This window comes from Chiloscyllium punctatum, chromosome 49, assembly GCF_047496795.1.
Source record: "Chiloscyllium punctatum isolate Juve2018m chromosome 49, sChiPun1.3, whole genome shotgun sequence".
NCBI lineage: Eukaryota > Metazoa > Chordata > Chondrichthyes > Orectolobiformes > Hemiscylliidae > Chiloscyllium > Chiloscyllium punctatum.
In genome coordinates, this window is record NC_092787.1 from 31579406 (window position 1) to 31595149 (window position 15744).

General features: G+C 45.3%; 1 protein-coding gene across 4 annotated transcripts in view; it reads right to left on the reverse strand.

Annotated features, from left to right (window-relative positions):
- Positions 1 to 15744, reverse strand: part of adamtsl2 (ADAMTS-like 2) — a 207919-nt gene that overhangs the window by 71333 nt on the left and 120842 nt on the right. For all 4 annotated transcript variants that reach the window (XR_011956136.1, XM_072566134.1, XM_072566135.1 and 1 more), the window contains exon 14: positions 6364 to 6577. Coding sequence is in view for 3 of the 4 variants with exons in the window: in XM_072566134.1 (XP_072422235.1) it covers positions 6364 to 6577 (214 nt within the window). In the remaining variant the exon portion in view is untranslated. The remainder of the gene's footprint in view (positions 1 to 6363; positions 6578 to 15744) is intronic.

A 15744-nucleotide genomic window follows, 5' to 3' on the forward strand; every position in this document is an offset into this window, starting at 1 on the left:
AATTAAAGACAGTAAGTACCAAAAACTTTCATGTACTTACCCCCACTCTCCGGATTCCTCAACCGTTCCAGTATCTTCCATCGGCCTCCGGAACCACTCGGGCGCCATTAACCACGCGGCCACTGCAGCAACTGCCACCGTGAACCATGACATCAGTTCCGCTCCCACCGACCATGCAGCCTCCGCGATCGCCGCCCAGACAATCGCCTCCACGATCGCCAGGAAGACCATCGGCGACAGATTCGCAGCCTTTGCGGGCTCCACAGCCACCAGGAACAACACCGTTTCTGCCATCGCCGTAGCCACTTCCGCCCCCGGAGTTGCCGTTGCCGCATCTAGTTCCGCCCCCAGTGACGTCACTCACCTGCACAACGACCACGCCGCATGCGTCTCCGCGTCCACGCTGATCTCTGCCCCCATGCAGATCTCCACCCCCACGCTTAACCCCGCTCCCAAGCCAAACTCCACCCACATGCCTAACTCCACCCACACACCTAACCCCGCCCCCCCCACTCCCAGCTCCAGCCCCACACCAGGTCCTAGGTCCGAGGTCCTAGCTCCCAGCCCTGCTGTATTTTCACCAGCCCTCAGACCTCCCCCTCTCTGAGAATGAAAGATCAGTCCTCAACAGAGGCCTCACCTTCATCCCCCTACGCTCCCGGATTAACGAGTTCAACACGCGGCGAGACATTGAACAATTCTTCCATCGCCTTCGTCTCTGCGCCTACTTCTTCAACTAGGATTCTCGCCCATACTCTGACGACCCATTCTCCCGCCTCCAACACACCCCATCCATCTGGACATCCCGTGCTGGCCTCTTACTCGCCCTCAATCTCTTCATAGCCAACTGCCACCGCGACATTGACTGCCTCAACCTGTCCACCCGTCCCACCCACTCCAACCTCTCACCCTCACAACGTGCAGCACTCCACTCCCTCTGCTCCAATCCCAACCTCACTATCAAACCAGCAGATAAGGGAGGCGCGGTGGTAGTTTGGCGCACCGATCTTTACATTGCTGAGGCTAAACACCAGCTTGCGGACACCTCCTCCTACTGCCCCCTTGACCATGACCCCGTCTCCCACCACCAAACCATCATCTCCCAGACCATCCATAACTTCATCACCTCAGGGATCTCCCATCCACCGCCTCCAATCTCATAGTCCCACAACCCCGCACCGTCCGTTTCTACCTCCTGCCCAAAATCCACAAACCTGACTGCCCCGGCAGACCCATTGTCTCAGCCTGCTCCTGCCCCACTGAACTCATCCCTGCATACCTCGACACGGTCCTGTCCCCCTTAGTCCAAGAACTCCCCACCTACGTTCGGGACACCACCCACGCCCTCCACCTCCTCCGTGATTTTCGCTTCCCTGGCCCCCAACGCCTTATCTTCACCATGGACATCCAGTCCCTATACACCTCCATCCCCCATCACGAAGGACTCAAAGCCCTCTGCTTCTTCCTTTCCCGCCGACCCAACCAGTACCCTTCCACTGACACTCTCCTTCGACTGACTGAACTGATCCTCAATCTGAACAACTTCTCTTTCCAATCCTCCCACTTCCTCCAAACCAAAGGAGTAGCCATGGGCACCTGCATGGGCCCCAGCTATGCCTGCCTCTTCGTCAGATATGTGGAACAGTCCATCTTCCGCAGCTACACTGGCACCACCCTCCACCTTTTCCTCCGCTACATCGATGACTGTATCGGCTCTACCTCGTGCTCCCACAAGGAGGTTGAACAGTTCATCCACTTTACTAACATCTTCCACCCTGACCTCAAATTTACCTGGACTGTCTCAGACTCCTCCCTGCCTTCCTAGACCTCTCCATTTCTTTCTTGGGCGACCAACTCAACACGGACATTTACTATAAACCGACCGACTCCTACAGTTACCTAGATTGCACCTACTCCCACCTTGCCCCCTGTAAAAACGACATCCCATATTCCCAATTCCTTTGTCTCCGCCGCATCTGCTCCCAGGAGGACCAATTCCAATACCGAACAACCCAGATGGCCTCCTTCTTCAAAGACTGCAATTTCCCCTCAGATGTGGTTGCTGATGCTCTCCACCGCATCTCCTCCACTTCCCACTCCTCTGCCCTTGAACTGCCACCAGGACAGAACCCCACTGGTCCTCACCTACCACCCCACCAACCTCCAGATACATCGTATCATTCTTCGTCATTTCCGCCACCTCCAAACAGACCACACCACCAAGGATATCTTTCCCTCCCCTCCCCCATCAGCGTTCTGGAAAGACCACTCCCTCCGCGACTCCCTTGTCAGATACACCCCCCCCCCCAACCCAACCTCCACTCCCGGCACCTTCCCCTGCAACCGCAAGAAATGCAAAACTTGCGCACCCACAGCTCCCCCCCTCACTTCACTCCAAGGCCCCAAGGGGTCCTTCCATATCCATCACAAACTCACCTGCACCTCCACACACATCATTTACTGCATCCGCTGCACCCAATGTGGCCTCCTCTACATTGGGGAGACAGGCCGCCTACTTGCGGAACATTTCAGAGAACACCTCTGGGACACCCGGACCAACCAACCCAACCGCCCCATGGCTCAACACTTTAATTCCCCCTCCCACTCCGCCAAGGACATGCAGGCCCTTGGCCTCCTCCATCGCCAGACCATGGCAACATGACGCCTGGAGGAAGAGCGCCTCATCTTCTGCCTAGGAACCCTCCAACCAGAAGAGATGAACTCAGATTTCCCCTGCCCCCACCTAATCTCAGTCCCAACCTTCGGACTCAGCACCGCCTTCCTAACCTGCAATCTTCTTCCTGACCTCTCCGCACCCACCCCGACTCCGGCCTATCACCCTCACCTCAACCTCCTTCCACCTATCGCATTCCCAAAGCCCCTTCCCCAAGTCTCTCTTCCGTACCTTTTTATCTTAGCCTGCTCGGCACACCTTCATCATTCCTAAAGAAGGGCTTATGCCCGAAACGTCGATTCTACTGCTCCTTGGATGCTGCCTGACCTGCTGCACTTTTCCAGCAACACATTTTTCAGCTCTGATTTCCAGCATCTGCAGTCCTCACTTTCTCCTAAACCCAAGTGCTGTCATACTACCTCCATTATCTCTGCATTCTTAGCTCTGTCCAGCAATGCTAATTCCAGTTTACCTACCAAATGAATCAACATGGTCTTTCATAGTTCCTTTCAGATTGTTAGGGACAATGCTGCCATCTACAGGAACTCGTTTGCCATTTCCAGGACCAGTTTTAAATGCAGTACAAACTTGGTTTTTTTCTTCACCTGCAGTATTTTCTAATACCACACCCAAATTCTTTTTGCCTCTGTTTCAACTGACCCCTGATGAGCCCCCAAACTCTTACGTCTCACTGAGGAAGTGCATTGAAAATCAAATATGCTACTTTCAGAGCTGCCGCAAATGTTAAAGTTTAAAAAAATTATGCAGAATACCCTAATTTACCTGTCTTTTAGACCCAGGATAACAGAAAGCATGGATCAGGACATTTTTTTACTTAACAAGAATGATGATTAATAAATTGATTTTAGATAGAGGTAGACAATTATAAACTGTTGGTATACATAACTCTACTAGGTAAAATTCTAACCCCCTTATAAACTTCCCTTCAACACTGATATTACACACACAGATGGAAAAAGATATGGAAGTTGTGGACAGAAGAAAAGACTGGATTCCTGTCTAAAGGATTTGCTAAGATGATGCTTGTGCTGATCAGAACAGTGCTTCCTGATCTTCCTTTAAGATATTTTCATCTGTTTGCAGGAGGCACAGAATGACTGGTTCCCAAGTGTAAAGGTCTTTGATTTATCAATCAAATGTCACAGCTTACAGCAACTGCAAAGGGAGTTAAACTGGCTACCTTCAGACTTAAGATGCTTTTTTTTAAATGTAGAGCAAAAGCAGCTCCTTTCTCTCCAAAGGTCTGATGTATTCTATCAAAATAATTACACAGAGAAGCTGTTTAGCTCCCTAGAAGCCAATCACATAGTTATTGGCAGGCAAAAGGCTTTTGACATTATAACTGGTCAATAATCCTCAGGACAATCAGGTACTTGTTGTCAGCCAAAGCTCCATTCTATTAGATATGGAAGTCCCTTACAAACTGAATTTGCCTAGAATTTACTGTGAGAATGTGAGAATTTAATTTAACAGCTGTTACAGCAGGAATTGACTTTCTAAAACTCTAGCATATGAAAACAAAGATAAGAATTACAAAAAGAAAGCAGTCATGATACACATTTAACAAGTGTCAACAATTTATCCAGTGCCAAACATGCCCTATTATCAGTGTCTTGTTTTCAAAAATAAGAAGTATTTGCTTTAGAAAAACTGATAAATTAATCCTCATATGAAAGCAAGCAAGAGGACAATAATCATTCTACATTATAAGTGGCTGTTCCACAGCCACTGCCAAGAGGTATCAAACAAGTGATTAATGTGGTGTAAGTTACCTGCCCCGAGAAATATAATTTTATGTGGATTTATTTTTGTGTGTTTTCCACACTCCCTACTGTATAAAATTGTTTTTCTCCCCTTATTGTATTCGAATTGCAGCTGATGTAGGTGATTGTTTTCTTGCACTCAAAGAAATGAGCACAGACTTATCACTGCATCAAGCCCTGTGCCTGCTTTCAGACCTTATCCAATATTTTCCTCTTTTATTCTAAAACTTGAAAACCTCAGAATGAAAATTTCTTAGAAATAGGAATCTTTTGTAATTTCCCTTTTGGATTTATTAATGTAAACTGAGTTGCAAACAACACATCTTATCTTTGTTTATCTTGGATTGTGGAGAAATCTGCTCTAAAACAAAAAAACCACGGAAGGTGACGTTGTTGTTTTAAAACAAGTTATTGGAACTTGTTGTAAGTTGAATTTACGTTGTTGCTTTGTTCAAATAGGAGCCAAAGTGAACAACAGGGAACAGAAAGCCTCTAGACTCTAAAATGTTCGCACTGTCCCTGCAGAGAAGTAACTTGGAAATTGAAACAAAAACAGAAATTGCTGGAGGAGCTCAACAGAGCTGGCAGCATCTGTGGAGATAGTGTAGTTAACATTTCAGGTCCAGCGACCCTTCTTCAGAAAGAATTGGAAGATATCTTGCTATTCTTACTCACCATTTCCACACAAGCTTCCTCTAACAAGAGATTAAGAGATTGAAAAAGTAGTGATTCTCCTGCCTGTATCTGAAGTAAAGAACTGAAGGATTTCGAAATGAAGAAGACTGGAGGTCAGGACCCGGAAGAAACAAAAGGGCAGTATGACCTTAAGGCACAGGAGCAGAGATAGGCCATTCAGCTCATCGGGTCTACTCAGTCATTCAGAGTGATCATGGCTGATCTGATAATCGTCAGCTCTACTTTCCTGCCATTTCCCATAACCCTTTATTTCCTTACTGATTAAAAATCTATCCATCTCAGCCTTGAATATATTTAATGACTCAGCCTTCATAGTCTTGTGTAATGAAGAGTTCCACAGATTCACTACCCTCAAAGATTAAAAAAATTGCTCATCTCTGACTTAAATGCATGGCCCCATATTGAGACTATGCCCTTTTGTCCTGGACTCTCCCACATGGGAATTAATCTTTCTGCGTCTCTCCTGTCAAGTCACCTATGAATCTTGTGTGATTCAAGAAGATCGCCTCTCATTCTTCCAAATTCCAACAAGTAGAGGCCCAACACATTCAATCTTGAATAGTCCTTCCAAAGCTTGTAATCAGTCTGAACCTTCTCTGGACTATCGCCAATGCCAGCATATCTTGCCTTAGCTATGGCGCCCAACCTGTTCACAGTATTCCAGTTGTGACCTGATTAGTGCCTTTTATAGTTTTAGCAAAACCTCCCTATTTTTATATGCCATTCCCTTCGTCTTCCCTATTACCCACTGAACTTGGATGCTGGCCTTTTTATAATTCATGGACAAGGACACCTTGTTGAACCACGTGGATTGGTTCTACTGAGTGTGTTCTTTTAACATATTTTCTCTACATATAACATCTATGTTTCTTTTGTTTGTCCATGTTTCTCTCCATGAGTGCTTAGGGGTTTCAGGAGGGATAGGGCTACAAGCTGATAATTCACATTTTGCTTGCCTGTTGTTAGAACTGATTTATTTGTAACAAATTTTAATCTCTTGTTAAGAATAAAAATGTTGCCAGTGTTTTCTGTTAACCTGAGTGATCAGACAGGAGAATTGAGGACTTTGAGTAATTTGATTAGAACTTTAACTATTGAGACAATCCCAAGAGAAATGGGGCCTGAGTATCAGTTCACTTTCCCAAATAGATTATCACAATTAACATTGGGAGGATGGACTAGTTAAATGGAAAAAAATAGTAATCCTACCTCTGACCACTCCGACATCTCCCACTGTGGGCCACAAGATGGGTTTTTGCAGGTTTTATGTTCAGATGGCTTGGAGAGATCAGCAGATTCACACATTTCATTGTACACTGAACTGTCAAACCCTGCAGAGAGAATCTTCCAGCAGCGGACTATTCTGAATTGGTGTCCTTCTCCACAGGTACGTGAGCATTCACTCCAACTGCTAGTCTCCCATCTGCAAATGTTATTTATTTAAAGGATAAGTCAGTGCAAACTCTCAGTTCTTTATTACTGATTAAAAAAAGAATCAACCAAAGGAAAAGTAGAAACAGTATTTACGGTCTGAAGGTACAGAGTCCTAGTTCAGGATTTCCTTAAGGTTAACGTGGAGGTTCACTTGGCAGTTATGAGGCAAATGTAATGTTAGCATTCATTTCAAGAGGGCTAGAATACAAGAGCAGAGATATATTACTGAGGCAATGTGGTGCACTGGTAGTATCCCTACTTTCAGCCAGAAGGCCTCAGTCAAGTCCCATTTTTCAGAAGGGCGTAGTAAAATCTCTGAACAGGTTGATTAGAAAATAGGTAAGGCTGTGGCCAGATATCTAATGAAGGATGTACTGGTGTTGGAAGGAGTTCAGAGGAGGTTTACAAGAATGATCATGGGAATGAGTAGTGTTTGAGGACTCTGGATCTGTACTCCATGGGATTTAGAAGGATGGGGGAGTGGGGAGGTCTCATTGAAACTTACAGAATACCAAGAGATTTGGACAGATTTGATGTGGAGATGTTTCCACCAGTAGGAAAGACTAGAACATGAGGGCACAGTCTCAGAGTAAAGGATCGACTGTTTAGAACCTAGATGAGGAAGAATTTCTTGGTAAAAAGGCAGTGAATCTGTGGAACTCATTGCTGCAGAAGGCTGTACCGGCCAAGTCAATGAGTGTATTTAAGACAGAGATGATTAGGTTCTTGATTAGTAAGGGATCAAGGATTACAGGAAGAAGGCAGGAGAATGTGGTTGAGAGATGTATCAGCAATGATTGAATAGTGGAGCAGACTTGATGGGCCTAATGGCTGAATTCTGCTCCTATAATTTATGGTCTTATGAGAAACTTTGGAAAATGTGATGAAACAGAGAAAAGAAAATGGTTTAAACTTAGAACAAATTGCCCAGGAAGACAACCACGGCCATTAACATCAGTTATACTAAGAGGCAGTTGGACCAGCCATAAGAGGAAATCAACTGGGAAACATGCAGTGGTTTGATTTTGAAATTGGGGTTGGCAAATCGATTAAAATGTTTCTAAATTTAGGCTTAATATCATTTTATGCCTTTAGAATCTGTGAATTTCTTTTAAAACAGAAAATGTAAATGCCTTTTTTCCATGAATTACTTACAAGCTTTTTGCCAAACTTAGACATGTAGAAGTACACACATCATCTGTTTGCATCTAAAGATTTATTTTTCTTCCTTAGCAAAGCAAATTAGCCTAAATGGTTTCATTTGATCAGATGCAGATTTTACCATAGGCTCAATTTCTATTGATCCTTGGGTCTCTTGGTTCATGGTTCCACAGTTCATTGTTGCACTTTGCACCAGCACTGGCACCTCTCATTGCAATGCTGCCAACAGAACACTTTGCACACAGGGATAGGCACCAAACTCTAGGACTGGACCAGGGTGCATTTCAAGCCTCCTTGCTTGGTCTCTTCATACTCTCTCACTTTGCACCTATTTTAATACTCACAGCATCGCTGCCTTGCTTGGTCTTGCTTTGACCCTTCAGACAGAACTGAAAAGGCTCAAAGTACATTTGTCTTGCCTTGCTGTTTAAACAGTTCATGGACTCAACATGTTGCTGTACAAAAATTTGTCAATTTCATATATGTCATATGCTAGCAGGTTATGGAACAATCACACTGCATGTGTACAATACATTAGATAAGATTCCTTACAGTGGGAAAACAGACCCTTGGGCCCAACAAGTCCACACTGACCCTCCGAAGAGTAGCCCACCCAGACCCATTTCCTCTGAATAATGGACCTAACACTACGGGCAATTTAGAATGGCCAATTCACCTGACCTGCACATCTTTGGACTGTGGGAGGAGACAGGAGCACCCGGAGGAAACCCACGCAGACACGGGGAGAGTGTGCAAACTCCCCACAGACAGTCACCCAAAGCTGGAATCAAACCTGGGTCCCTGGTGCTGTGAGACAGCAGTGCTAACCACTGAGCCACCATGCTGCCCCTATAGAACATTACAGCACAGTACAGACTCTTTGGCCCTCGATGTTGCGCTGACCTGTGAAGCCAATCTGAAGCCTATCTATCCTACACTATTCCATTTCCATCCAAAGACATTTAAATGCCCTTAAAGTTGGCAAGTCTACTACTGTTGCAGGAAGGGTGTTCCATACCCTTACCACTCTCTAAGTAAGAACCTACCTCTGACATCTGACCTATATCTATCACCCCTCAATTTAAAGCTATGTCCCCTCGTGCTAGCCATCACCATCCGAGGAAAAAGGCTCTCACTGTCCACCCTATCTAATCCTCTGATCATCTTACATATCTTTATTAAGTCACCTTTTAAACTCCTTCTCTCTAACAAAAACAGCCTTACGTCCCTCAGCTTTTCCTCATAAGACCTTCCCTCCAAACCAGGAAACAGTTGCCAGGATCATGGTACTGTGGCGGGCACTGCTGTTCAGAGGGCAGGAAAAAGACTCGTAGGGCCATAGTCATAGGGGATTCTATGGAAGGGGAGTAGGTAGGCAGTTCTGTGGCTGAAAATGAGAATCCTGGATGGTATGTTGCCTCCCAGGTGCTCAGGACAGGAACGTCATCGATCGGCTGCAGAGAATTCTGAAAGGGGAGGGTCAACTGCCAGTTGTCATGGTGCATATAGGCACCAATGATATAAGTCAAAAAATGAGATGAGGTCCTGAAAGCAGAATTCAGGGAGAGAAGTTAAAGAAGAGAACCTCAAAAGTAGCAATCTCGGGATTGCTACCAGTGCCATATGCGAACCAGGGTAGAAATGAAAGAATAGGCAGGATGAACACGTGGCTTGAGGAATTGCATAGGAGGGAGGGGTTCAGAGTTGTGGGACATAGAGCCCGGTTCTGGGGAAGGTATGACTATTACAAATTGGACAGTCTACACCTGAACCAGACTGGAACTAATGTCCTTGAGGGAAATTTTTGCTACTGCTATTGAGGTGGTTTTTAACTAATGTGGCAGGGGACTGGGAACCAGAAGAGAAGACGAGTAGACAGTGAGGTGGAAACTAGAGACTGTAAGGATCATGAAGTTAGCATTACCAAGGGGAAGAGTAGGTAGAGAGCAGATGTACACAAAAGAACTGGTGGCCTGAAGCGCATATACTTTAATGCAAAGAGTATAGTGGGTAAGGCAGATGAACTTAGGACTTGGATTGGTGCCTGGGAGTATGGCATTATTGCAATTACAGACACTTAGTTGAAAGAAAGGCATGATTGGCAACTAAATATTCCAGGAGATGGGTGCTTCAGACAGGACAGGTAGGAAAGTACCTGTAGGGGGAGAGGAGTTGCATTGGTGGTCAGGGATGATATCATGGCTGTGCTAAAGGAGGACACTATGGAGGACTTGAGCAGTGAGGCGTTATAGGTGGAGCTGAAAATAAGAAGAGTGCAGTCATATTGTTGGGGCTATAAACAGATAATGAAAGATGTAGAGGCAACAGGGTGATGGTGATGGGCGATTTTAATTTTCCCAACATTGACTGGGCTACACTTAGTGTCAGAGGTCTGGATGGGGCAGAATTTGTAAGGAGCTTCCAGGAAAGTTTTCTGGAGCAGTATGTCAATAGTCCAACTAGGGAACAGGTCATACTGGACCTGGTGTTGGGGAATGAGCCAGGCCAGGTGGTAGAAGTTGCAGTGGAGGATTTCTTTGGGAATAGTGACCACAGTTCTGAAAGTTTTAGAATACTTGTAGATAAAGATGAGAGTGGTCCTAAGGGATGAGTACTAAACTGGACTAAAGCCAATTATATCAAAATTAGGCAGGGGCTGGGAAATGTGGATTGGACACAGCTATTTGGAGGAAAGTCCATATCTGATATGTGGGAGGCTTTCAAAAATATGTTGAAGATAGTGCAGGATAGACATGTCCCTTCGGATAGACATGTCTCTTCGAAAACAAGGGATAGGAGAAATTGTGTGACTAGCCAAGAGGAAAAGGGAAGCGTACATCAGGTCCATGCAGCTAAGAACAGAACAGGCCTTGGAGGAATATCGGGAGAGTAGGAGCAATCTTAAATGAGGAATCAAGCAGGCTAAATGGGGTCATGAAATAACTTTAGTGAGCAGAATTAAGGAAAATTCCAAGGCCTTTTATTCTTATATAAGGAGCAAGAGGGTAACCAGAGAAAAGGTTGGTCCACTCAAGGATAAAGAAGGAAGGTTGTGTCGAATCTGAGAAAATGGGTGAGATTCTCAACGATTACTTTGCATCAGTGTTCACTGGGGAACTGGAGGTGATGAATGCTGAGATTAGAGGTAGAAGTTTGTTCACTCTGGATCATATTAGCATAAGGAGGGAAGATGTGTTGTCTAGGCTAAAGGATATTAAACGTGGACAAATCCCCAGGACCGGATGCGACCTATCCCAGGTTGCTGAGGGAGGGGAGAAAGGAAGTAGGTGGGGCCCTGACAGATATCTTTGTAACATCCTTAAACACAGGTGAGGTGCAGGAGGACTGGAGGGTTGCTCATGTTGTGCCCCTGTACAAGAAGGGTAGTAGGGATATTCCAGGTAACTACAGACCAGTGAGCCTGACATCGGTGGTGGGAAAGTTGCTGGAGAAGGTACTGTGCAGGGTAGATTGTGCCTTACCAACTTAATAGAGCTCTTTGAGGAAGTGACCAAGTTGGTAGGTGAAGGAAGGACTGTAGATGTCATATACAAGGCATTTAATAAGGTTACCCATGGTAAACTAATGGAGACAGTGAAGACACATGGTGTGCAGGGTGTTCTAGCTAGGTGGATAAAGAACTGGTTGAGCAACAGGAGACAGAGTGTAGAAGTTGAAGGGAGTTTCTCAAAATGGAGAAAGGTGCCCAATGGTGTTCCACAGGGGTCATTGCTGGGGCCACTGTTGTTTGTGATATACTTAAATGATCTGGTAAAGGGCATTACTGGTCTGATCAATAAGTTTGCAGACGACACGAAGATTGGTGGAGTAGCAGAAAGCATAGGGGACTGTCAAAGAATACAGGAGGATATAGACAGACTGGAGAATTGGGTGGAGAAGTGGCAGATGGAGTTCAATCCAGGCAAATGTGAGGTGATGCATTTTGGGAAGTCTAATTCCAGGGCCAACTATATTGTAAATGGAAGAGTCTTGATAAAAGTTGATGAGCAGAGAGATCTGGGAGTTCAGGTCCATTGTACCCTGAAGGTGGCTGCATAGGTGAATAGAGTGGTCAAGAAGGCATATAGTATGCTTGCCTTCATCGGATGGGGTATTGAGTATAAGAGCTGGCAGGTCATGTTAAAATTGTACAAGACTTTGGTTCGGCCGCATTTAGAATACTGTGTACAGTTCTGGACGCCACATTACCAAAAGGACGTGGATGCTTTGGGCAGGGTGCAGAGAAGATTTACGAGGATGTTGCAAGGAAGATGCGAGCTATGAAGAGAGGTTGAGTAGGTGAGGATTGTTTTCATTAGGAAAAAGGAGATTGAGGGGGGACCTGATTGAGGTCTATAAAATCATGGAGGGTATAAACAGGGTAGATAGAGATAAGCTTTTTCTCAATAATGAGAGGTCACATGTTCAAGGTGAGAGGTGAAGGTTTAAGGGAGATGTATGTGGCAAGTACTTTACACAGAGGGTGGTAGGTGCCTGGAATGCGTTGCCAGCAGAGTTAGATGAGGTAGGCATAGTAGACTAATTTAAGGCGTGTGGGAAAAGGGTTTGCCACCCTGCCTCCCCATAGTAGGCCCACGCAGAACATAGGAAAGCTAGCTTGGTTAAACTATACCAAAAGCACCCAGAATGCCTCAGCAGTGACCAAACAGGCTGATAAGCAAAACCAGACAGCACTTGCAGACAAGGAAATGCACTTCCCAAAAACACACTAACAATACCTGGTCAACACAGCTGTTCCAAAGCCCAGAGGGCTGTCTCATAACACAGCAATACCAAAGCCACACAAAGAACAGGTCAGACAGAGAGGCACTACCAGGGACATTGCTCCCAGGACAGGACAATGGACTCTACTGTTTCAAAAGAGACATTCTCACCTACATGCAAAGGGAACTGGAATCTCCTGACCCATTGATACTGTCAGGATGTTGCACTGCATCAAGAATCAGGACATTCATCCGATAACTGTTTTAGACAGTGGATTTGGAAAGGCTCAGCTTGGAGGGCTGAAGAGCCTGTTCCTGGGCTGTAAATTTTCTTTGTTCTTTGTTGTCTTTGTACATCCTGGCAAATGTCCTCTGCACCCTTTCCAATGCTTCCACATCCTTCTTATAATACGGCGACCAGAACTGTATGCAATATTCCAAGTGTGGCCGCCACAGAGTTTTGTGCAGCTGCAACATGACTTCATGGCTCCAAAAACTCAATCCCTCGACCAATAAAAGCTAACACACCATATGCCTTCTTAACAACCCTATGAACCTGGGTGGCAACTTTCAGGGATTTACACACATGGACACTGAGATCTCTCTGTTCATCCACACTACCAAGAATATGACCATTAGCCCGTATTCTTTATTCCTGTTACTCCTTCACCTCACACTTTTCCACACTGAACTCCATTTGCCACCTCACAGCCCAGCTCTGCAGCTTATCTATGTCTCTCTGTAACCTGTAATATCCTTCTGCACTGTCCACTACTCCACTGACTTTAGTGTCATCAGCAAATTTACTAACCCATCCTTCTATGCCCTCTTTAAGGTCATTTAAAAAAATGACTTACAGCTGTGACCCCAAAACAGATCCTTGCAGTACACCACTAGTAACTGAACTCCAGGATGAACAATTCCCATCAACCACCACCCTCTGCCTTATTGCTAGTCAATTTCTGACCCAAACCGCTAAATCACCCTCAATCCCATATCTCCGTATTTTCTGCAATAACCTACTGTGGGGAACCTTATCAAACGCTTTACTGAATTCCACATACACCACATCAACCACTTTACCCTCATCCACCTGTTTGGTCACCATCTCAAAGAACTCAACAAGGTTTGTTAGGTATGACCTACCTTTCACAAAACCGTGTTGATTATCCCTGATCAGCTTATGCTTTCTAGATGATTATAAATCCTTTCTCTTATAATCCTTTCCAACACTTTACCCACAATTGAAGTAAGGCTCACTGGTCTATAATTATCAGAGTTGTCTCTAATCCCCTTCTTGAGCAAGGGGACATTTGCTATCCTCCAGTCTTCCAACACTATTCCTGTAGACAATGATGACATAAAGATCAAAGCCAAAGCCTCTGCAATCTCCTCCACGGCTTCCCAGAGAATCCTAGGATAAATCCCATCCAGCCCAGGGACTTATCTATTTTCACACTTTCCAGAGTTGCTAACACCTTCTCCTTATGAGCTTCAATCCTGTCTCGTCTAATAGCCTGTATGTCAGTATTCTCCTCGACCACATTGTCTTTTTCCAGTGTGAATACTGAAAAAATAAATTCATTTCGCGCTTCCTCTGTCTCATCGGACTCCACACACAACTTCCCACTACTGTCCTTGACTGACCCTAATCTTACTCTAGATTAGAGTGGTGCTGGAAAAGCACAGCCGGTCAGGCAGCATCTGAGGAGCAGGAAAATCGACATTTCGGGCAAAAGGCCTTCATCAGGACTAAAGGGCTTCAGTCCTGATGAAGGGCTTTTACTAGAGACGTCAATTTTCATGGTCCTCAGATACTGCCTGACCAGCTGTCTTTTCCAGTACCACTCTAATCTAGATTCTGAGTTCCAGCATCTGCAGTCCTCACTTTTGCCTGGCCCTAATCTTACTCTAGCCATTCTTTTATTCCTGACATACCTATAGAAGTCTTTAGGGTTTTCCTTGATCCTATCTGCTAACGACTTCTCATGCCCCCTCCTGGCTCTTCTTAGCTCTCTTTTTAGGTCCTTCCTGGCTAACTTGTAATTCTCAAGCACTCTAACTGAGCCTTCCTGTCTCATTTTTACATAAGTCCCCTTCTTCCTCTTGACAAGAGATTCAACTTCTTTAGTAAACCAAGTCTCCCTCGTTTGACCATTTCCTCCCTGCCTGACAGATACATACTCACCAAGACACGTTGTAGCTGTTCCTTAAACAAGCTCCACATTTCAATTATGCCCATCCCCTGTAGTTTCCTTCCCTATCCTATTCATCTTAAATCTTGCCTAATTACATCATAATTGCCTTCCCCCCAGCTATAACTCTTGCGCTGCATTATATATCTATCCCTTTCCATCACTAAAGTAAATGTAACTGAATTGTGGTCACTCTCACTAAAGTGCTCACCTACCTCCAAATCTAACACCTGGCCTGGTTCATTACCCAGTACCAAATCCAATGTGGCCTAGCCTCTTGTTGGCCTGTCTACATACTGTGTTAGGAAACCCTCCTACACACAATGGACAAAAACTGGCTGTATCAACCAAATGGTCATGTCTCAAAAGTCTAAGGGACGTAATCCTATATAAAATCATTGAAGACAATCTTCAGACATGGGACCTGGCACAGTAAGTCAAGGGTAGTCTCCAATATCAGCCAGGGGCTACGGCATGATCACGCAACTCCTGAGGGCAGTCAGGTTTAGAGGATCATATCTCAACAATCTGGGGAGTGTGCCATTGTCAGCCTGTCAGTCCAGTACAACCAACATGCTTGGAAAGTTGTACTAAGTCAGCTAGGGAGTTGAAGAGTCACGGATCTATTCAGTCATCATTCAATTATCAAAGTTGATCGAAGGGTTAGCCACTGTCAATCTTGGGAGTCCAACCACTAAAAGTGAAGAGCATGGGGCGGGGTGGGGGGTGGTGGGGGGGGGGAAGGTGGGGGTGGTTACCCTGTGAAACAAAGTTGGGGGAATTAAACTATGAGCAGTGAGGCAACATGCTGGGATGCAGAGGGATCACAATTGTGAAGAGGGCAACTCAATATATAATTGGGAGAGAGACAATACAGCAAGAATGGGAAAGGGGCTAGGTGTGATAAGTGGTCATCAGCAGTCAGCATCAACGGGGCGTAGGCACACTATGTCTGGCATGACTCAATATGCCCGAGGGTCGGGGGCTAAAAAGCGGAGGTGAAGGCTTGAGTGGGAACATGGTTAATATCAAAGCTTAAGAGGTAGATAAGCAAGGCTACCACAAGACAGAGGCTG